This window comes from Geotrypetes seraphini, chromosome 1 (assembly GCF_902459505.1).
Source record: "Geotrypetes seraphini chromosome 1, aGeoSer1.1, whole genome shotgun sequence".
Classification (NCBI taxonomy): Eukaryota; Metazoa; Chordata; class Amphibia; order Gymnophiona; family Dermophiidae; genus Geotrypetes; species Geotrypetes seraphini.
In genome coordinates, this window is record NC_047084.1 from 165,796,770 (window position 1) to 165,820,732 (window position 23,963).

Genomic DNA, 23,963 nt, shown 5'->3' on the forward strand with positions numbered 1-23,963 from the left:
CCTGATGCACGTGCCTGAAGATAATACCGGGGGCGGGAGCAGGCCAGAAGTTAAGACATAGCATGGAGGGAGGGAGACAACAAAGGTAGGGGGGAATGATTTTATTTTTGAATTTAGTGATTGAATTATGTCAATTTTGAGAATTTACATCTGCCGTCAGTGTGCTTTGTGTAGTTTAATTTTGTGGTTAATCATTGTGTGTTGTTAATAAGATTATATTGTGTATCTGTGAAAAATGAATGGAAAAAATAGTGTTACAATTAGTACTATTATGGGGGCGGGGTCTGGGGTGGAGATAGGCGGGGTCTGGCCCACGACTTAACCCAGTGTTCTTCAACCGCCGGTCCAAGGACCGATGCCAGTCCACAGAATAATTCTCTTATTTCTGCCAGTCCATAAGTGTAAAAAGGTTGAAAAACACTGTTCTAATACATTTGTTAGTCATATCGAAGATTGACTACTGCAATGCCCTGTACAAGGGATCTACCTTAAAAGAAATATGTAGACTGCAAATTCTTCAAAATACCGCAATAAAAATAATCACTAACAAGAAAAAATTTGATCACGTAACTCCCCTTTTAAAAGAAAAGCACTGGTTACCTGTAAACCACAGAATTACATATAAAATAGCATTACTCACACATAAAATACTAATAAACAAAGCTCCTGCATTCTTAGAAAGATTTCTAATTCCTTATACTCCCACAAAATCTTTAAGATCCAAAGAAAAATATTTACTAGTAGTCCCTTCGTTAAAATTTGATTATTCAAGGAGGGAAACGATTTTTTCTGTTACAGCCCCTCGGATTTGGAACTCGCTCCCGATCAATATAAGAGAAGAAAAATTACTTAAGTTTAAAAGTCTTCTAAAAAGCTGGCTTTTTAAGGACACTTTTAACTGAATCAATTAAATTCTATTATATTAGGATACTTTACAGTCAATTAGTAGTGTTGGTAAGCGAAAATTAAGTGGGTAACCTTCCCCAACCTCTTGTCTTATTACCTACCCTTTTTCACATGTTTTGTTTTGTTAAAATAGTTCCAATTGTCTTGCTATGTTTGTTTTTTTAACCTAATTTTTAACTAAATGTAAATCGCATTGGATTTGGATTTTGCGATCAAATCAAATGTTTGAATAAATTTGAAACTGTACACTGCTCAGTTGGCTTCTGCTCATCAAAACCCTGACCCCCTGACATCCTTGTCTAACTCTCCTCTCCAGTCGAAAACATTCTGAAAAAGTATTATCCTCTATAATAAAACCCTAAATGTGCATGCGCACTTACGATGCCGTGATCCCTGATGCCATGATATGTGCTTCCGTGCCGCACATGTGCACTGCCTGTCTTCTGCCCAATTCTCCGATGCCGGCTGTCTTCCTGCGCTGCTGCTGCCGGGATGCCTCTTCTCACCCCTGGACCAGCAAATACAGCAGCCGCGGTTTCATCTTGCTGCCACGGGGCATTGGCTAGGCCGGCCCACTTTGATAATGCGAGTTGGGCCAGCCTGGCAAAAGCTCCGACGCTAGCGGATGCTGGACAGGGGGAGCAGGGAAAGGAGAAGGGGGGAGGTAAAAGGAAGGGAGAAGACCTGCTGCTGGACAGAGGGGAGGTAAAACAAAGAGAGAAGGGCTGCTGCTGGACAGGGGGAGCACTGAAGGGGTGCTGATGGACAGGGGGGAGGTAAAAGGTTCATGTATGTTTTTTTTTTGCACGTACATCATTACACTTCCCCCTCCCCATTCGCGGTTTCTGCACTCGCGATTTCACATAATCACGATTTTTTTTGGGGGGGAGGGGGGGCGGGAACCTCCCCATATTTTTGCCTTCCCCCCAGCATCCCGGCCTTACCTGGGGGTCTAGCGGGCTTTCGGGGCAGGGTTTTATTATATAGGATAGTGCATTTCAGAGCATAAAATTTAAGAGTATTCAAGACGACTTCACACTAGTCCATTTATGATAAGGGATTATTTGTTAGCAAATAGACCACGGAGTTGTTTCTCCTTTTTTAATCTTGTCTGATTTGAGGCACAGACAGCCCCTAGTTCTCAAAAAAACTCGGGCAGAGAGACCCTTTTCAAAAACAAGCTCTGAGCAGCAGTGATTAGTTTTTGAGTCTCAAACTAAAGATGCAAATTGCTTGTCATTAACTCTGGATTGCTAGACTACTTAGGGAACAAGTTGTTTATGAGGGTATAAAGTTTGCATGGATTTTATTTAAGGCACACGATTAGCATCAAATTGAGGTAATTCCACAGTATCAATCAGAAGAGCACTGCATTGATTCCTATGAAGACAGCATGAGGTCAAATAGCTAACCTCTCTATGGGGTCCTTTTACTAAGTTGTGCTAACCGATTTAGCACACGCTAACCGATTTAGTGTACGCTAATTGATTTAGCGCTTGCTAAAGATTAGTGTACACTAAATTCTAAGGTGTCCATAGAATATAACGGACGCCTTTAGCATTTAGCACATGCTAATCTTTAGTGTGTGCTAAATCGATTAGCGCGCACTAAATCAGTTAGCACGCCTTAGTAAAAGGACCCCTATATTAAGCTAGACATGCTAAGGCAGAATTATTCCAAAGCGGCATGTGAGCTTTGGCTGCTTCCGTTTTGGGACTGGCATTTTAGCACCTCTAAATAATCCAAAAAGGAAGGAAGAAAACCCCACGGACAAACAAGGTAAACCAAAGAAAGAGTGGGGAAGGGACTGAACACATCAACCAAAGAACAAATGTAATTTTATTATAAATAAAAGTAACTTAAAATCATATCATATATGTAAAGCCAAGCCGTATGAAAAGTCCAAGGGCTCCTTTCACTAAGGTGTGTTAGCGTTTTTGGCGCACGCAGAGGATTTAGCACGCGCTAGCCGAAAAATTACCGCCTGCTTCAAAGGAGGCGGTAGCGGCTAGCTCACCTTTGTAAAAGGAGCCCCAAGTCTTGTTGATTTAATGGACCCAACATGGTCCGTATTTCGGCTTCTCTGGAAAAGCCTTCCTCAGGGGTTGGCCCAGTGGGTGGTGCTCAATGAAAAACTTTTCAAAAGACAAGGCTTAAAGGCTGGTAAAAAAAAAGGGTCAAAATGAACATATAATGCACCAAAATGCCATAGAAATATGCACACAGAGATAAAACAACAAAAAAAGGGCCCCCCTCCCCCAATGCGTTGACCTCCGCTACTCGGGAACAGGGCTCGTGCTTGTTGGCTGCTGTGGCCATAGATCCATGAAGGGAAACGTGGACTACTCCATTTGGTGTTTGTGAGGGAGGACAGAACAAGTTTCCTGAAGAGCCATCCTTCCTCACAGGTACCGCTTGAGCCAGTGCCGGCATTTCCCTTCCGCGCATGGCTCCCCGACTGCAGCAGCCCGAGTACGGGAGGTCAGCGCATTGGAAAAGGGGAACTTTTTGAGGCCTCCAATTGGGTGTCTTAAAATTCCAGTGCCCAGAATTACTGTGGCCAAACGTTCTGCGCGCCGACAGCAGCGCCGAAATGCTGGTGGCAAACCGACAACAGCCAGAAGTTCTGCTTTGATTCCAAACAGCAAGACTGTTCAGATGGTATAAATCTGGAGATTTTAGTATCATCTGGCTTTGCAAATAAAAGAAGCAACACAAAATTATATTTAACTCTTCTTTGTTGTCTCTGACAAGATGTAGACAAAACAGAGGAAATATGAGGACAATCTTCAAAGGCAATTTGCTAGGTAACCATGCAAACAGAGCATTAGCAAGGTGTCCTGGCGTTGGCAGCTGGATGCACACCGCTGACTTTCTCTTCACTGTTGTGGCATGAGGAGGAGGGGAGCGGTCCGGGCAGTGAATTTCTTTGACTGGCAGGTTTTCATAATCCCCACTAGCAAAGGTAATATTTAGCACGATGGGTGGATGTGGGGAGGATGAAATCCTTCGTCCATCTAAAAACAAATGGCTGGCTCTGCCTCTCCTTCCCCGCATACATGCAGAGGAAGAAGACAGGCAAGCACGTACACACAAAGGGAGACAAGCAGACACACACACATGTAGAGAGAGACAGGCAGCCATTACCCCTCTACACACAGTCAGACACACACACAGGGAAATAGGCAGACACACAAATACACATGATGAATTCTCCCCATAGGTTCTTATGTTTCCTGCTTAAAATAAGTGCTTTTTTTGGTCATTCAACATAAGTATCTATTATCCCCACGACCAAAAAAAAAAATCTCAAATATAAACGAATATTCCACTCCATGCTCACCTTCTTAGAACATAAGCAGTGCCTCTGCTGGGTCAGACCAGGGGTCCATCATGCCCAGCAGTCCGCTCACGGGGCGGCCCATCAGGTCCAGACCTGTTACGTAACCCTCTATCTATACCCTTCGTGGGAGTGAAAACTTGGAACGACCTCGCATAGACTATCAGAACAGAACCTAACTATAACACATTTCGGAGGAAACCGAAAACCCTTCTTTTTGATACCTGAACTCTACTTGAATCCAAGTCCTACTTCATCTAATACTATCCCTCCATCACCCTACTTTCTGAAACTTCAATCTATTACGTCTAATTTGTCATAATCTCAATGCACCTCCAATTCCTCCTTGATCCTTTTGTGTTCTAATGTATCTCCTTTTTCCCTGTAAGTCGCCTTGAGCCTATGTAGGTAATGCGCGAAGCACAAATAACAGATTAGATTAGAATTACCGCAGATATATTCAGGCCTAATAATGACGCTAATTTCATTGCATATCTTTGTCTTTCTTAGGTTGTCCAGCAAAGAAATGAAGAATGTGATCACATCCAGTTTCTAATTGAAGAGAAAGAATCTAAAGAAGAAGACTTTTATGAAGACCTTGACAAATTCGAAGAAAATGGCACTCAAGAGTCCCGAATCAGTCCTTATACTTTCTGCAAGGCGTTTCCTTTCCACATCATGTTTGATAGGGATCTCGTCGTCACTCAGTGCGGCAATGCCATATACAGGGTTCTTCCACAGGTATTATCACGTCTTGATCACCGAGGTGAAGAATGTTTCTTTGATTATGTGCGATGCTTTCACCAAACCAGTGATAGATATTCACATCTGGATTGGGTGTGTGATTTCAGTTGTTTTAGTGCTACATAATATCTTGCTGTGTAGGGGAATTACCATTTTCTTCCTCCCATTTTGGCTTCTGGTCTAGTGCTTCGCTTATTCTACATTGCAAACAGATATGTGACATAACCAATTCTGAAAGCTTATAAAAATGAATGCTGATATGTTGGGGCATACACTTCTCCCTCCATATTCGCTGTGATAGGGGATTAACAGAACCGCAAATACAGAAAAACCGCAAATAACTTTTTCATATGTTATTCGCTGTTTTCTGTTAAAAACCATTGTGAATATGGTGAAACCGCGAATAACACAGCGGGAGACCTGGCCTGTTCCTGAAGGAGAGGCAAAACACAGTGAAGAATGTGCCGGGAATCGGCGATTTTCTCTGTAAACGCTTGGAATCGGCGATTTCTCTATGCAAGCTGACATAATTGGGAGGGGAGAAGCCAGCAAGCTTTAAACCGCAAATAATCGAAACCGCGATTGTTGAAACCGTGAATACGGAGGGAGAAGTGTAGTAATTTATTTAAACTGGTTTTGGGCCCGTTGACATCTTTTATTACTTCATTATAGTTGTCTTTTGTCTTTAATTTTTGTTTATTTCCACACACATACAGGAAAGGGTGGGGGGAGGGGGTCTATTTCTATCTTAATCTTAGCCCTTTGAGTATATACATCCAGGGTGGGTTTTCATTACTATTTTAAATAGGGAAAGGTTATTGAAAGAATCTGTGTATTTGTGTTTTTATTGATTAGTCATTGGGTGGGTGTGTGGGATAAAATGGTTGCTCATATATGTCTGTAAGATGAATGTGCTTTTCTTGATTTATTATATGTTTATATACTTGTGTATTGCACTGTTAATATTTGGAAAATCAATAAAGAATTTAGTGTCAAAACAATTTTATTGAATAAATGCCATAAAAGATGACAAAAGCTGAAAACAAACAAGAACAATCCCCCCAAACCCCCTCCCCCCCCGACAGCCCCCACCCCCAACAACAAGCTACAAAAAGAAAGAAAGGCCCGCAGGACAGTCACAACCAACAACTAGAAAATGGCCCAGGAATCTGGACTCTGATAACCCCCAGGCCTCACAAACTGCATGGCCCCCCCATATGCTCCAATAGCCTAAAATAACCCCTCCCAACCCCCCGGTTACCCCCCCCACCAACATCCACTTCTAGAAGAGAGAGAAAAAAAAAAATCAAAAACACCCACAGACCAAAGTATTTAGATCAATGCTGTCTTGTTAAAATGTTTATTTTATTTTTATTTTTCCTCTAACTCTACTTTTCACTTCTCTATTACCCTCCAGGTACTTTAGTTAGATTGTGAGCCTTCGGGACAGTAAGGGAATTTTTCAAGTACCTTTCTTATTTCTAATCTTAATGTATATTTTCTGTAAACCGCTTAGAACCTAACGGATGTAGCGGTATATAAGAAATAAATTACATTACATTACATTACATTACATTACCACCAAACACCAACAACAAACCCGAGGAGCTACGAACAGCGCAACTCATTCAAGAGCAGTCAATAAAGAATTAAAAAAAAAAAAAAAAAAAAAATGAAGGGGGAAATAAAGGTGCTTCTCACTGAGATGATTATAGATGGTGTTAAATACTTATTTTAAAGGACTAAGACACCAATGTAGAAAGCAGTGCACAGCGTTCTAATGCACATACTAAAATTTTTTTAAAAAAAATTTTTTAAAATCTTTATTAATTTTCAAATATTAACAATGCATTGCAAAAATTTTAAACATAAACGAATCAGGAAAAGCACTTTATTTTTTTTTTATAATTCTTTATTCATTTTATAACTTACATCAAGTACATCAACATTGGTATTAACATTTTAACATAGATATATCACTTGAAATTCTACAATTAATCTTATCAAATTAAATTTATCCCCTTCCCTCCCATCCTTTTATATTTCATAAAAACATTTTCCAATAATAAATACCCCTCCCCCCGCCCAATTTCCATTTGTACTAATCAGGGAAGAAAATATATACTCATTTTTTACAATTATCTGATAATGGCCTCCACAGAAAAAGCATTTTAAATATACAAGCATTCTGAAAACAATCATTTAATCCCCCCCTTCCTCCCATTCATCTATAAAACATCATTTGTGGAATCACATTAGTTGTCATGTACCTTTTTTTTTAGTTAATTTCCTTACACATCCAGGGTAGGAAGGCATCATTATTTCTTATATTTAGTTTATTGAAATTCTGTATGTGGTTAAAAAATATTTTTTACTCGTGACGCATGCAAATTACCACTGTATTAAAAAGTGTGCACTCTGAGAAAAAAATAGCACACATTTCAGTGGTAAAATGTTGCCATTTGTTGCATCGTAAGTAAACATCTCCCTTTCTGTCAGTGCATGAATCAATCCCTGGAAGATAAAAAATATACAAGGCTGGACTCTTTTCCTGATTCCCTCCTCTCTCTGACACTGCTGTTTCCCACCCCACCCCCTGACCCCATGACTGACTGCTCCTTCCATGCATTCCAAAGTTGGGAGGCATCGTAGCATATAGTAACATAGTAGATGTGGGCAGATAAAGGCCCGAATGGTCCATCCAGTATGCCCAACCGTGAGCAATACTCACTCAGGGCCTTAGCAGTTTAACATTTGGAAACCTAAATGTGTGACGCTCCTAATTAACTACAGAGGACACCATCTTTGTTTAGTTTCAGTTTGGAGAGGGCGTAAATAATGAGGGATTAAGGAGGATACCTCCCTCAAACCCACCTAGAAATGCCGACATTGATAGATCGGAGCATACATGTGCATTCTCTTTCTTGCCTCATCTTTATTTTGAATTAATTTTACTGAAATGATGTTCGGTGCCTAGAGCATAATAACAGAAATATGAGTATAAAAAAAAAAATAATTGTGAATAAATATTAAAGTCTGTGGGAGGGTATAATCTTGATAAAGGCCTTCAGAACTGAAAATTGACTCTCCCTGATCCAAACTGTGGCAATCATTTTAAAACTGCTGGATTAACTTCTTTCTCTAAAATATAGTCGTATTTTCTTGTTCTCTCCTTTATCTTTCTATTTTTCAGCAATATTGACTTTGGAAATTTTAGTCTAGATCTAGTAAGGCTTTTCTTGCTTTTTTTGTGGCTATATCTCTGAAGGCTTGGTAAAACCTCAAACAAAATGCCTAAGAAATAAAGTTACAATGTACATATTATTCACTCTGCCCCAACAATTATCTTGTTTTTGCACTAACCCTTTGTGTGTATCATTCTAGCTCCAGCCTGGAAATTGCAACCTGCTCTCTGTTTTCTCCTTGGTTCGACCACATATTGATATTAGTTTCCATGGGATACTCTCACATATCAACACCGTTTTTGTATTAAGGAGCAAGGTAACCACATATATTCCATTCTACTAGTTATTAAAATTTTGGGAATCTGCTTTGATCAAAATTTATCATTTGATATTCACATTAATACTCTTTTTTTTTTTTTGTTAAATTTTTATTCGTTTTTAAAGCCAAGACAAAGTGCAACATATTATCATACAGTTAACAGAATAAACAGCACTCAAATTCATCAAATATTATTGTACGTACATTTCCCCCCTCCCCCCCTTCCCGAGAGTGTTAAAACAGTCATACAGATCAAAGGATAATACAAATGATCAGGGCATATAAAATTACAATCATATGACAAGATAAGTACATATTCCCCCCACCTCCCTCCCATCCACCCATCCTGGATGTGTATAACTTTCTTTCAGAAATCAAGGGTAAGACTAATATTCACTCCTTGCAAAATTTTGTTAATGGGTCCCAAATTTACCTGAACTTCTTATACTGTCCCATATGCATGCACACACATGCATGCATGCACATGTATGGAATTCATACGTTCAAACCTATAGGTTTGGCATAAGGTTTCCCACCAAAAGCAATAGTTTAACCGGTCCCAGTTTTTCCAATTCTTCATAGCAACTTCTGTCATAAAGAGAAATAATTTATTACTATTAGGAGTTAACGGACTCTTAGGTATTAATAACGTACCAAACAATACTGCATCGTATGTCAATGCCATTGGGACCTCGTATTAATTTGATTCCAAATGGATTACTAAAATTTAAGTATTGGTACAAAAGAAGAGCAGATGATCTAATGTCCCTATATCCAGATGACAGTGCACATTAACACTCTTGTTAGAAAATGTTAGTTCAATATAGAGAAATGTAAAGTCTTGCATATAGGAAACAGAAACCTGAAATACAGCTACATGATGGGAGGGCAGTTATTGAGTGAGAGTACCCAAGAAAGGGACTTGGGGGTAATAGTGGACAAGACAATGAAGCCGTCGGCACAGTGTGCAGCGGCCTCTAAGAAAGCGAATAGAATGCTAGGTATAATCAAGAAGGGTATTACAACCAGAACAAAAGAAGTTATCCTGCCGTTGTATCGGGCAATGGTGCACCCGCATCTGGAGTACTGCGTCCAATATTGGTTGCCGTACCTAAAGAAGGATATGGCGATACTCGAGAGGGTTCAGAAGAGAGCGACATGTTTGATAAAAGGTATGAAAAACCTTTTTTATGCTGAAAGACTGCAGAAACTGGGGCTCTTTTCCCTGGAGAAGCGGAGACTTAGAGGGGATATGATGGAGACGTACAAGATCAATGAAGGGCATAGAGAAAGTGGAGAGGGACAGATTCTTCAAACTTTCGAAAACTACAAGAACGAGAGGGCATTCGGAAAAATTAAAAGGGGACAGATTCAGAACCAATGCCAGGAAGTTCTTCTTCACCCAACGGGTGGTGGACAGCTGGAATGCGCTTCCAGAGGGCGTGATAGGACAGGGTACGGTATTGGAGTTCAAGAAGGGTTTGGACAATTTTCTGAAGGAAAAGGGGATAGAAGGGTATAGATAGAGGGTTAAATACAGATTTCTGGACCTGATGGGCCGCCGCATGAGCGGACTGCTGGGCATGATGGACCTCTGGTCTGACCCAGCAGAGGCACTGCTTATGTTCTTATGCTTATGTTCTTATGTTATGGAAGCTTCAAACAATTAGGCCATATTTTGACCTTTCCTCCTTTAGGCTATTAGTACAGTCACTTATTCTAAGCATTTTAGATTACTGTAACATCCTTTATTTGTCCATCTGTAAGAAAAATATCAAGTTATTCAAAATGCTGTTGTTCATTTGATATTCAAGTCTGAAAAAATTTGACGATGTGACAAAATATTACCAAAAATTGCACTGGCTTCCAACTGAGGTGAGAATATTGTTTAAGTCTGGTTGTATATGTTTTAAGTCTTTACGTGATCTTTTACCTAGTTATTTTCTTGACCACTTTGAATTTGTTAATATAAAACGCCCTACACAGGGTTCGGGGATATTTGACTTTCCATCTATTAAGGGATGTGTTTACAAACGATTTTTGGCAGAATTTTATCCTATCAGGCGACCGATATGGGATAAATATCTTGGTAATTTTATATTTAGTTCAAAAACCTATTTGGCATCTAGAAAATTGTTTGTTTGGTAAATTTTTTAACTAATTGATTGTAATTTACTGTGACTATCCAGTATCTTTACTCTGTAAACAGCACAGAACTGAGAGGCAGCTGCGGTATGCAAGCTTATTGTTATGTTATGTTATGTTATAAAGGGCTCCTTTTAGTAAGGTGCGCTAACGTTTTTAGCGCACGCAGGATTTTAGCGCGCGCTAAACCCGAGCTATGCTTCTAGAACTAACGCCAGCTCAATGCTGGCATTAAGGTCTAGCATGTGCGGTAATTCAGGGTGCTCTATTCCACGCGTTAAAGCCCTAACGCACCTTTGTAAAAGGAGCCCAAAGTGTAATATGAATGGTGCACATGTTTAAACATTTCGTTTGTAATGATTAGAACTTTAATAATATTTTTTTTTCTCATTTCAAGGAAGGTTTGCTGGATGTAGAAAAGTCAGAATGTGAAGATGAACTGACAGGTACTGAAATCAGCTGCATTCGTCTTAAGGGTCAAATGATTTACTTACCCGAGGCAGACAATATTCTCTTCCTTTGCTCTCCAAGGTAAAATCTTACAAGTTTTGCATTTTTGAAGAACCTTTTTGGTCAGATTTCCATTTGCTGTTACTTATTAAATATTGCAATGCAATAGAATCTTCTAGAAAAAATATAGAATACTAGTTTTTTAGCCCGTTACATTAACGGGTGCTAGAATAGATGTGTAGACATAGGCATTTCTTTCTCTCTTTCTGTATGTGTGTCTTTCTTTCTTTCTCCCAGCCCCCCTTTCTTTCTGTCTTTTCTTTCTGTCTCTCCCCCCTGTCCAGCAGTAGCCCTTCTCCCTTGCTTTTACCTTCCCCCTGTCCAGCAGTACCCCTTCCCTGCTCCCCCTGTCCATCAGTAGCCCTTCTCCCTTGCTTTTACCTTCCCTCTGTCCAGCAGAACCCCTTTCCTGCTCCCTCTGTCCAGCTGTAGCCCTTTTCTCTTCCTTTTACCTCCCCCTGTCCAGCAGTACCCCTTCCCTGCTCCCCCTGTCCATCAGTAGCACTTCTCCCTTCTTTTTACCTACCAATATTCCCATTTCCCCTTTCCTATTTCCACCTTTTTCACCCCATCCAGCATCATTAGAGTACCTGTTGCATTGTTGGTGTTCCAGTGTCTCCTCTGCCTTGGGTCTGGGCTGACTATTGTGGGCCAGGATTGCTAGGGGTGCTCTGTGGGACAGGTAGGGGCAAGGGTCAGCAGAGGTGGGGGAGTTCTGGGTGGCAGCGTGACTTCACTCTGGTGCGGGGCCTCTGCCATGTCGCGGGGAGCTGGTGTCTGCACTTCTAGCCACTTCCTCTAGAGTCCCTACTGCAGCGCGCAGGCGTCGCATCGTGCGGCAGTGACGTCCAGGCCTTGCACTGCCATGTCTCTCCTGAGCCGCGACGAAAAGGGCAGGGGGTGCTAGCGGCTGGCAGCCGCCGCTCCGCACCGCCTTTCGCCTCAAGCTGCCGCGGCCTCCTCCCGGAAGCCGCCGCTCCGCACTGCTTTGCCGCGGCAGCGTCTAAAGACACTTCGGCCTGTAGGGCCGTATTGTGAGGTGGAGAGCAGGGAAGCTTGTCTGGCGCGCATGCACACTCGTGCCACCGCGACAGATCAGGGAACACGCGGCGTGAGTGCGCATGCGTGCTTAGCGTTTTATTATATATGATTGCATGAATGTTTGTTTATTTATTTATTCATGCATACAAGTTGTGATATGAAAATCAAAGTGGTTCACAAATGAAATCACCATTCAAAATCTCTTCTTTTTCCACCTTCTGTAATAAAATCTTTAACTTTTTCTGGTTACAAATAATTTCCCTAATTCCTGCTCTATCTAATCTAATCTAATCTAATCTAAATTAATCTAAAATAACTTTCAGTTTCTGGGTTCAGTGGCATAGTGATGGTAGGGGGCATCCAGTGTGGAGACACACTTCTGTGACCCCCCACTACGTATGTGCCTCTCCCCTATCACCAAAATTCGGAACCTCTGACATCCCCCCGACACCAAGTGCCCCCCACTTTCCGATTACCCCTCCCCCACCCACAAATTCCTGGTGGTCTAGTGGGATGTGGGGGGGGGGGGGTGGATCAGACCCCCCCAGCTGAAGAACCCTCTACCCCGACACCATCCCCCCATACCTTTTGTTGAAAATCAGACAGGAGGCATGCCCACTCCTTCATACCTTGAAGCCCTCACGGTGCATCCTGGATGCATTGGAAAGGACCTAAGGTTCTGATTGGCTCAGGCGCCTAAGGCCCCTCCACTAGTGCATCACCGGTATGCACTTGGGGGGGGATCCTGAGCTGGGGGGACCTAAGGTTTTCGAGCTGGACCCACTCAGTCCATTAGACCACCAGGATTTTGTGGTTGGGGTCAGGGAAATCAGAAGGCAGGGGGAAGGCTCTTGGTGATGGAGGGAAGGGAAGGTGTGCACGCGGCAAAGGGTCGTAGAAGAGGAACATAAGAACATAAGAATAGCCTTACTAGGTCAGACCAACGGTCCATCAAGCCCATTAGTCCGTTCTCATGGTGGCCAATCCAGGTCACTAGTACCTGGCCAAAACCCAAGGAGTAGCAATATTCCATGCTACCGATCCAGGGCAAGCAGTGGCTTCCTCCACGTCTTTCTCAATAACAGACCATGAACTTTTCCTCCAGGAACTTGTCCAAACCTTTCTTAAAACCAGCTACTCTATCCGCTCTTACCATAACCTCTGGGAACGCATTCCAGAGCTTAACTATTCTCTGAGTGAAAAAAAAAATTCCTCCTATTGGTTTTAAAAGTATTTCCCTTTAATGTCATCGAGTGTCCCCTAGTCTTTGTAATTTTTGACGGAGTGAAAAATCAATCCACTTGTACCCGTTCTACTTCACTCAGGATTTTGTAGACTTCAATCAAATCTAATCTAATATTTGTGAGTCGTTCAAACCTAAACAGGCTCTAGCCGACTTGAAGAATTAAAAGGGTAGATTGGGCAAAAAGGGGAAGAAATGAGGGGAGAAAGGAGGAGAAAAACCTAACCATACTAAGCAAGAACAGGTGCATATGGCGATCTTGTAAATTTAATTGTCAGAGTTGAGTTTTCAGTTTCTTCCGGAATTGTGCTTGGTTGGCTTCTGTTCTTATTGTCTCTGTGAGATCATTCTAGATTTTGACTCCTAGGTAGGTGAACATGGATTAGAAAATTCTTCTGTACTTGAGATTTTTGGCTGAGGGGAGCCCGAACCCTTTTAGTCTTTCCTCATACGAGAGGAGTTCCATCCCCTTTATCATCTTGGTCGTTCTTCTTTGAACCTTTTCTAACCCCACTATATCTTTCTTGAGAAAAGGAGACTAGAATTGAACGCAATACTCCAGATGAGGTCCCACCATGGAGAAATGCAGGGGCATTATAACACTCGTAGTCTTGTTAATCATCCCTTTTTTAATAATTCCTAGCTCCTATTTGCTTTTTTGGCCACCGCCACACATTGGGTGGAAGGTTTCCTCATTTTGTCTACGATGATACCCAGATCCTTTTCATCGGCACTAATCCCCAGGGTGGACCCTAGCATCCGGTAACTGTGATTCGGGTTACTCTTCCCAATGCGCATCACTTTGCATTTGTCCACATTAAATTTCATCTGCCATTTGGACGCCCAGTCTTCCAACTTCCTAAGATCCGCCTGCAATTTTTCACAATCCACATGCATTTTAACAACTTTGAACAGTTTAGTGTCATCTGCAAATTTAATCACCTCACTCGTCGTCCCAATTTCCAGATCATTTATAAATAAGTTAAATAGCACCGGTTCCAGTACAGACCCCCACCAAGATGGCCTCCCAACACTCCCCCCCCTACAATACCACTGTCTGAGTTGCTCTACGATCAATGCAACTTAGAAATCAAGAAGTTTACATTATGTTTAGGAGTTTCAAGAATGGAATATAAAGTAAGCAGTACAATATCAGGTAGTTACCAGAAATAGGAGATGTAGTAATCATTCAGTAGAGGGGAATATTGAGCTGCCTTTAGAATCACAGTACAGCAGTTTGAAGTACAATACAGTTGTGTTATATACAAGTAGGTTAATATGATTATGTTATGCAGTGTTTGGGGAGAGAGCTCTTATGGTTTCTGGAATGGAGAAATGCTATGTAGGTTCTGAAGACCTGGCTATTCTCAAAAATCTGATATTTACTCCATCTCTGGCATTCTAAGCCCTCTAAAAACTCTTCATACTTAGACCTCTAACCCCTCATTGTAGTTCCTTTTTATCCCATCTCCTGCAAACCTCTACCTTTCATTGTAGTTCCTTTCCATCCCATCGCCTGTAAACCGTGCCGAGCTCTACGAATGTGGAGATGATGTGGTATACACACATAAGATTTAGTTTAGTTTAGGTTGCCGTGGAAGAGCATATTTGTTAAGTATCAATGTTCTCAAAAAGAAAAGTCTTCAGTTTCTTTCGAAATCTGGAGTACTTAGGTTCTGTCTTGCTAATTATTGGAAGATTGTTCCAGGTCTTGGTACTGAGGTAGGTGAGTAAAGAACAAAAGAACATAAGAATAACCATACGGGTCAGACCAATGGTCCATCAAGCTCAGTAGCCTGTTCTCACGGTGGCCAATCCAGGTTCCTAGTACCTGGCCAAAACCCAAGGTGTAGCATCATTCCATGCTACCGATCCACGGCTAGCAGTGGCTTCCCCCGTGTCTTTCTCAATAACAGACTATGGACTTTTCCTCCTGGAACTTGTCCAACCTTTCTTAAAACCAGCGACGCTATCCACTCTTACCACTTGCATTGTACACCTTTGGGAGAGGAAATGTTTTAAGTTTTCTGGCTGATATTGTTTCACATGGTAGTGGCAGACTTTTTTTCTAGCAAATTTTACAATCCATACGCTTCTCACATTTCTATACACATGAATAAATTGCCCACAACATCCATCACCTTTCTCACCAATTATTTTTTTAATGCGGAGATGTTCACATCATGGGTTAACTGAGAGGAGGCATCTCTGCCACCCCTCCCCCATCACGACCCCCCTGCCATGCCCACCCCCTTCCCTTACCCCGTACCTTTTTAATTTTCCAGACGAGAGCAATAGCACAAACCTGCTGCACGTGTCGCATCAGCTATCCCTCTGACATCACTTCCTGGGCGAGGGGCCCGGAAGTGACATCAGAGAGAGGCGACACCGACGTGGGCAGAAACTTCGTTATGCTGCTCTCGCAGGAAAAATTAAAGGAGATATGAGGGAAGGGGACAGGGGGATTAGGAAGGGGGGGGAGCGGGTGCCTGTGCCCTTTACAAAGACCGTGCCCTGGACGGACTGCTCCCCCTTCGCCTCTTTCCTACACCAGCGTATGCCCGTGCGCTACACTGAGGGCTCCCTTGACTAAGGTGCGCTAGGGCTTTAACGCGTGGAATAGCGCGTGCTACATTCCCCCACGCGCTAGACCTTAACGCCAGTATTGGGCTGGCGTTAGTTCTAGAAGCGTAGCGCATGGTGTAGCGTGCGGTAATTTTCTGCGTGCGCTAAAAACGCTAGCGCACCTTAGTAAAAGGAGCCCCGAGTTTCTGGGAGCAGAAAAAACGTAGCCGGTTAAGTACAATATTTAATTTAAAGACAGGACTAACTTTTAGGTGATCTTATTTATACAGTTACCTGGGCCGGTTAAATTCTGAATATTGGAACTTAACCAGTTAAGTGCTGACTCCTCCCCCTCCCCCCAAAGAATGCCCCCTAAATAGTCAGTTTCACGTTGGGTACTAACCACAAAAGTGCCACTGAATATGACCGGTTAGCTCCGAACAAGTGATTTAACTGGGCAGGAGCCATGTCTGTCTGGTTAAATCCCTTGGAATTTTGACGCCTTTTCAAGAAGGTTTTCAGAAGAGTGATGGTACAAAAGCACCTCCTTTTTGAGGCCTGACACAAAGTCTTCAAGCAGAAGTACCTGGGCTCTTTTTCAACTGTCCATGCAGTTCCAAAAATTGTCTTCTCGGGAACGTATGCTTGAAAGCACCCCCCAAAAAATCATTCCGATGTATTATTTCCAGGGCCTCTTCTATCAAACTGCTCTAGCTGTTTTTAGCGCAGAGAGCCGCGCTGAATGGCCCACGCTGCTCCCGGCGCTCATAGAGTTCCTGCGAGCGTCGAATGCAGTGCAGGCCATTCAGCGTGGCTCTCTGCACTTAAAACTGCTAGCGCAGTTTGATAGAAGAGGCCTACAGTATTATTTTATAAAACTGATTAGACCCAAAATAAATCCTGCATGCCTGTAGTTTCATACAGTAACAAGGTAATTTCAAAACTAATCTGTGTATGAAATGAGATAAATCAGACATTGTTTCTATAGCAATCAAATGTATTTAAATTTATTTTCTAATGAGTGCAGAAGTACGGATCATTTTGTGTTAGTTTAATTAGTCCCAGCTAGGTTAATAGATTAGGTTTCCATAGAGATGCAGCTGTGGCACTGCTAATTGTAAAATTTGACATGATATTTTGAGACAAGCATAGCCGAGAATATCAAAGACAGAAACCATGAAAGGCATGGAAATATTTTAATCAGATGGCTTTGGCAACGTTTATACTGTGCATCTGAAGAGCAATCAAGTGTAAAAGTCTGAACTAATAGTATTTTCCAGTTGTAATATGTGACTGTGGAGGGTGTGGGATAAATTTACCAGGAATTTGTTGCTGTGGAAATTCAACAGTTTTTCTGCACTTTAAGCTCCATTTTTCTTAGGGTGTGTGGGTCAGAAAGGAGGCAAGTCAGAACGTACAAAATTTCTCAGGTATTTTACAGAAGGCTCGTTGAACATGGAGTCTTTTGTAAAATACCTATAGGGACTCTCAGGAAACCACTTATATTTTCCAGCACATATTCCTCCTAATTCTATAAGCATGTCCATCACTGTCATTATTTGCTATTCTTTAACTTCTTTGTCCAAAGTCCATCTCATGCAGCTGCAAGGGGGGGGCATGGGACAGGCACATGGGACAGACATGTGGGATCTCTTTGGGAAAGCGGGAAATAGTGGATGCTGTGAATAGGAAGACTGAATGGGTCATTTGGCCTTTATCTGCTGTCAGGTTTCTATGAATCTGGGAGGGTCATGGATGGGTTGAGTGCGTGCTAGCAGTGGTATAGTAAGGGGGAGGGGGTGCGAAGGGCAGTCCACCCCGGGCGCCGTCTTGGTGGGGCTCCTTCCCACTCCTCCCCCCACCATGCATGTGCCTTCGCTTCCCCCTTTCCCTAGACCTTACCTCTACCTCTTCACTGGCACAAGCAGAAACTCCGACCTGCTGCTCGGGCCAGTGTTGGCTCTCCCTCTGACATCACTTCTGGGTCCCATCAGAGGGAAAGCCAACGCAAGCAGCAAGTTGGTGGTGCTGCTCATGCCAGGAAAGTTAAAGAAGTACGGGAGGAGGGAAGGGGCATGTATGCGTGATGGGGGGGGGAGCGTGAAGGAGCGGGGGAGGGTCACCACTGCCCCGAGTGCTTGTCCCATGAGTGCTTTATTCACCGTACGTACTTCCTCCCAGGTGCTTGAAGTTTGATCCTTTATATCTCCAAATAATCTCATACTAGCTAGTAAGGCTGCTATGCAGTCTTCAGGCAGACCTAATTTGGAGGTCCACCCACAGCTGGCCATACCTCCCAATTCTGAGTGGCGTTCATTGTTTCAATAGACCTGGCTACTTAATAACTCCTTCTCACATGCCACAGGATACAGTTAAGAACCCCCTTCAATCAACACTGTTACAATAATTATTTAAGTGACGTGCTCAGACCACCAGCCTACGTACTCAATTAAAAACAAGCACAGGCTAGTCAAGGGACCATCATTGCACTTGCCGGTCCCATTCTATCAAGGTAATATTTAAACTTATTTCCCTATAGCCGTTATACATTATTCATCTTGTAATTTGTCATCTTAGCGTACTTATTTTCATTGTAGTATGCCTGTGCTTGGCCGCAGTCTCCACATTGAGCCCCCAACACTGTGAATTGAGCCGACCCCCCCCCCCCACACCGACTCGAGTTTCACAACGATAGCTTCCGCAGGAAGGGGGCGCTGCAATACAAATAAAACAACACTACATTAAACCCAAATAAAGCCAAGTGCCTGCCCACCCACTTAAACTATTTCTTCAACCACTATATCTTCAATAAATACTACACTTAAATTTACAATCTTTTACCTTTATTTCCTGGCCTGTAGTTTCAGGGAGACTGCCAAACCCCTGCCTGCTTTCCTCAGCCCTACAACACTCCCCTATGTCTACTTATCTACTATTCGCCACAGATCTAATCCCGCCCTTCGGCTCCACCTATTGGTCAGACATCCTCTATGTTTTTCCTCCTCTACATAGTTCCCTTTTAGGAGCAGGTTGACATGAAGAAAAGGGCAAACATTTTTGGTTACATTTCCCAAGAGCGCTACTTAATATTATACAATATAAAAACTATATTTCCTTCTTTTCCAGCTGTCCAGCATCTTCCCTTCCCTAACCCCAACCTCCCAGATGTATATCCTCTCCCCTTTCTCTCTCTCCCATGTATCCAGTATGTCCTCCTCTGTTACCCTCCCCCACACACACACACTGCCTACATTATCTGCTTCTCTATCTCTCTCTCCAGAGTTTCTTCTTCCCCACATAGTCTAGCCTTTCCTCTTCCCCCAACATCTCCGCTCTCTCTCCTCACCTCTCCCTTGTTCCAGAATATCCCTCCTCTCTGCGCTATCTCCCCTTTCTCCCCCATGTCAGTCAAGGCGCTCCCTTCTGGAATTTGGGAATGCCCAGTGTAGGGTTACCAGACGACCAGATCTCCCCGGACATATTCTCCTTTTGAGGATATATCCGGGGTTCCAGACAGCTTTTCAAAACCCGGCACTTGTCTGGGTTTTGAAAAGCCTCCCCTAAATCGCGTCGGGCAGGAGGCGCTGATTTCCTCCTGCCTAACGAGAGTAGGCAGCGGGGTGCCAGGCTGGGGAAGGGCTGGGGTGGGGATGGAGCGTAATGGGCGGGGATGGGGGCGGGCCTAGGGGGGGTCCAGATTTTACCAGAATAAAATCTGGCAAACCTAGCCCAATGGGGCGGTTAATTTTAGGCTTTAAATCCTTGCTCAAGGCAGTTTTGGAGCCTCATAAGGGGCTCAGTTCAAAACAGCAGTGGCTGGGCTGCCAGGACTAGTCAGTATCAGCGAGCCGGCCTCATCTTTGCACTGCTCCATATTGTCCTGCAGAAGGGATATGTAAAGATATAGTGGGAACTATTCTCTTGTGCTACTGCTACCACTTCCTTCTCTCTGTTTGCATTATAATATACCTCCATCACATAGCATTCAGTCTTTTCCTGGGACTAACACTCTCCTTCCTGCAATACTTAGTCACGCTGTTACCATTCATCCTTCTTCCACGCCCACTGTGGTACAAGTTCTTTGTTCCTGAACAATAAAACTCATTCATAGCTTGTGATTCAAATTAATGTAATAATGGAAGCACAATCTCAACAAGTCATCTTTTACTTACCAAATCACTCTGCTGCAGAGACAGGCTGACCATTAGACAGACCAGGCGGATGCCTAGGGTTGCGGCTTTTGGGAGCAGGATGGGGGTAAAGAGCAGGAGCAGTCAAAGCAAAACAATAGGTCCTTATAGCCGCACAAAATCAAAGAATTATCAGTGTGTATGTTAATACTTTTATGGTTGTGTGCAGGATAGGGGCTCTTGAGTGATGGTAATGGGTTGATCATAATTCTCGAGTTTAATTATAAAAATCTCAGGGGGAAAGGAGCTTACTGGTCTAAAAGCTAACTGAAGTAGTACAAAGGTTCACTTAAGGTATCTAATATGCTTGCACCATGCCTGCTCTGAGGTTACAACAACACCAGAAGTTGGACATCAGAAACATGCAAATCCAGCGAAAACGAAAACTCTGTGGAGATGGTGATGTTCAAGATGCAGGCTTTATTTAAAAATATACAAATTCATAATCCACATAAAATATATCTAGGATCCAAACCGTTGGGAGATATGGACCCAACACGGTCCGTGTTTCGACAATGTTGTCTTCCTCAGGGGTCCCTAAAAGTCCTGATATAAAAACATGTGGATTAAAACTAAAAACAGTAGTGAATCGTAACTCTGCGCGAATGAGGAATACTCAAGAGCAGGGAAACATTCGTGCAGTTATGAGTCACTACTGTTTTTAGTTTTAATCCACGTGTTTTTATATCAGGACTTTTAGGGACCCCTGAGGAAGACAACATTGTCGAAACACAGACCGTGTTGGATCCATATCTCCCAACGGTTTGGGTCCTAGATATATTTTATGTGGATTATGAATTTGTATATTTTTAAATAAAGCCTGCATCTTGAACATCACCATCGCCACAGAGTTTTCGCTTTCGCTGGATTTGCATTTTTCTGTGGAATTAAGGGTCAACATCAGAAACATGTAGCAGAGCCGTGAAAACACTTTATTGATGAATTGCTTGACAAGGCCACATTCACATGCTTTTATTGAGCGGCGTAGTAAGAGAGGGTGGAGGGGGCAGTCTGCCCCAGGCACTATCTTGGTGGGGGGCGCTGGCACCCATCCTCCTCTTAAAAAGTTCACTGGGGTGGGCAGCATCTTTCACCTTCTGCTCTTACCAGCCTTGATTCCCCTCTGATATCATGTCCTGCTTTCACGACTAGGAAGTGACTTCAGAAGGGAGCCAAGGCTGGCTGAGCAGGAGTTGGAAGATGCTGCTCACCCTGGCGAACTTTTCAAGAGATATGCGGAGGGGGGGGTGGACAGAGAGGAGGTACCGCGGGGGGTAGGGGGAAGGGCAGAGAAGAGGAGAGGCACTGGTGTGAGGAGAAGAGGCACGGCAGTGGGAGGGGGAAAAAGAGAGGCACAATTTATCATAGCCGTTATGGAGAGGATGATTCATCAAGGCCATTCTGAAAGATAGACCCGCTTTTTAGGTAAGTCTGTCTAGCTCAGACATGGGCAACTCCGGTCCTCGAGGGCCGGAATCCAATCAGGTTTTCTGGATTTCCCCAATGAGTATGCATGAGATCTATTTTTATGCACTGCTTTCAATGCCTATTCATTGGGGAAATCCTGAAAACCCGACTGGATTCCGGCCCTCGAGCACCAGAGTTGACTTTGTCTGGACTAGCTGCTATCCTTAGCTGGTCAGCCGCTGAATATCAGCGGTGTCCGGCTTTGTCATGCGACATAGCCAGTCACCGGCCAATCCAGGGAACGTAATATTCAGTGGGAGATAACCGACTATTATGGCTGGCCAGATAGTACAGAATATAGGCCAGTTTAATCATAAATGTGATCGCTGAATGGAATGAAATCAAAAGCTTTAATGCATATAAAAACTCCAGCTTACTAAGAAGAAACTGTTAATATGTACTTTTGAGTGAGCACTTTCCTATCAATTTTTGGGAGTTCTTTTCTGTGTTTGGTGGTTTTCATATTGTAAACCGCTGTGTTCTTATATAAAGCCAAGTGGTATAGCAAGTTTAATAAACTGTAAACTGAACAGTCACATGGCAGATACCAAAGAGAGGGCACGATCCAACAAACTAAGAAGCAACCCAACCAAAATGACATTTTTTTGTGTGCGTCTCTAAATTGTTTCCCTCGACTTCCCCCGAGTCTTCCGCAAAGCAGCTCCTCCCCCTCCACCCTTGATGCCTCTTTTTACCGTGGTTCTAAATTGTACGTCGCCTCGAGCCTTGTTAGACGTAGAGTGACTCAGAAAGTGCAGATTAGATTAGATTCAAAGATCCAGCAATGCTTTCATTTTAAACCTCTCAGGGGTTTTAATTATTGCACTAACCCCCCTCCTTTACAGAGCCGCGCCAGCGTTTTTAGCGCCGGCCGCTGTGGTAACAGCTTGGACGCTCAGCATCGGAGCTGTTATCACTGTGGCCGGCGCTAAAAACCACACTATAGTCTTGTAAAATGGGGGGAGGGTAATTATGAACACGTAAAACACTTTTTTTAATATTAAATTTGATTGCTTTAATACTTGTTTGGGGAATTTTTTTTATGGCACTCCTGTGATATCGTACACTACTGGTTGACTTCGCCACATATTTTTACTCTTCCAATTGCATGTCAACCTCATTCTTGATTTCCACTTGCCCTTCCAGCACTTAATAGAAACTGAAAGCCTGCCAAACTGTAGCTACTTTTGTGATGAATTGATTTTGTAGGAAAATATTTACTAACCCCCAAGGTTAAAAAAATGCCAAGCTAGTTTATCATGAGACCCAAGGATAAATGAAAAAGTAGTGGATTAATTCAGTATAATGTCGGATGTGTTTTGAACTGACCCCCCTAGGAAATAATCAATGTGTGCGTTATTTATTATAATTTATTTTCACCTTGAAAAAAGCTCTACTAAAGGCAACATATACCACATTGAAATGAAAGTAATAAAAATATATACAGAAAATACCTCAGCTAGGTATGCCTTTTCAATAAATTTATAGTGACAGTAGTCCATCCCTGCAGGAACTCATTTTCCCGTCCCGGCAAGTTTTTCCCGGCAAGTTTTTTCCCCATACCTGCCCCTCTCCTGCAAGCTCTGTCCTCATCTGCACAAGCCTCAAACACTTTAAAATCTTAAGTGTTCAAGATAGTAACATAGTAGATGACGGCAGATAAAGACCCGAATGGTCCATCCAGTCTGCCCAACCTGATTCAATTTAAATTTTTGTGCAGTTAAAGCTGAGCTTACAGGAATGGGGCAGGGACAAATTTGTCCCTGTGTCATTCTTTAGTGACAGGTTAACTTTAAAAATATTTACAGGGGTAATCCATCGATGTGTAATGAAAGTTCATCTTTTCCTACACCTTGATTTGCAGCAGGATTCAACAACCTTGAAGAGACTACCACTGCTTATGAGCCACCTGACAAGCAATGTTAATTTGCAAAAAGTGGGGGGGGGGGAGGTCTGGGGGAGTCATGAGACTCAAGGGATCTAGGGGAGGTCTTGAGGCTCAGAGAGGAGGATCTGGTGCCAGAGGTGCTTGATCTGGGAGGATTGGGAAGAGACCCTGTAGATCCGGGAACATCGGGCTGCTGCTTTGCTGCTCTAATACAATTGCAAGTTGTATTAGGGTATTTGCATGAAAAGCATCCAAGGATTAAGGATCAAATGATGCAACTCATGCTGCTTTATGCATTACTCCCTAAATATTATGTGGCACTGCTGAAAATCCAGATTTCCTGTCTGTTTAAAAATATGCCTGCTATCCATGCATGAAAACGTAAATTTATAAATTATATGAGGAATGGCTGAATTTAAC

General features: G+C 42.8%; 1 protein-coding gene across 2 annotated transcripts in view; it reads left to right on the top strand.

Annotated features, from left to right (window-relative positions):
• Positions 1 to 23,963, top strand: part of GUCY1B1 (guanylate cyclase 1 soluble subunit beta 1) — a 105,857-nt gene that overhangs the window by 39,897 nt on the left and 41,997 nt on the right. For both annotated transcript variants that reach the window (XM_033941280.1, XM_033941290.1), the window contains exons 6-8: positions 4,757 to 4,987; positions 8,375 to 8,491; positions 11,037 to 11,170. In XM_033941280.1, coding sequence (XP_033797171.1) covers positions 4,757 to 4,987; positions 8,375 to 8,491; positions 11,037 to 11,170 — 482 coding nt within the window. The remainder of the gene's footprint in view (positions 1 to 4,756; positions 4,988 to 8,374; positions 8,492 to 11,036; positions 11,171 to 23,963) is intronic.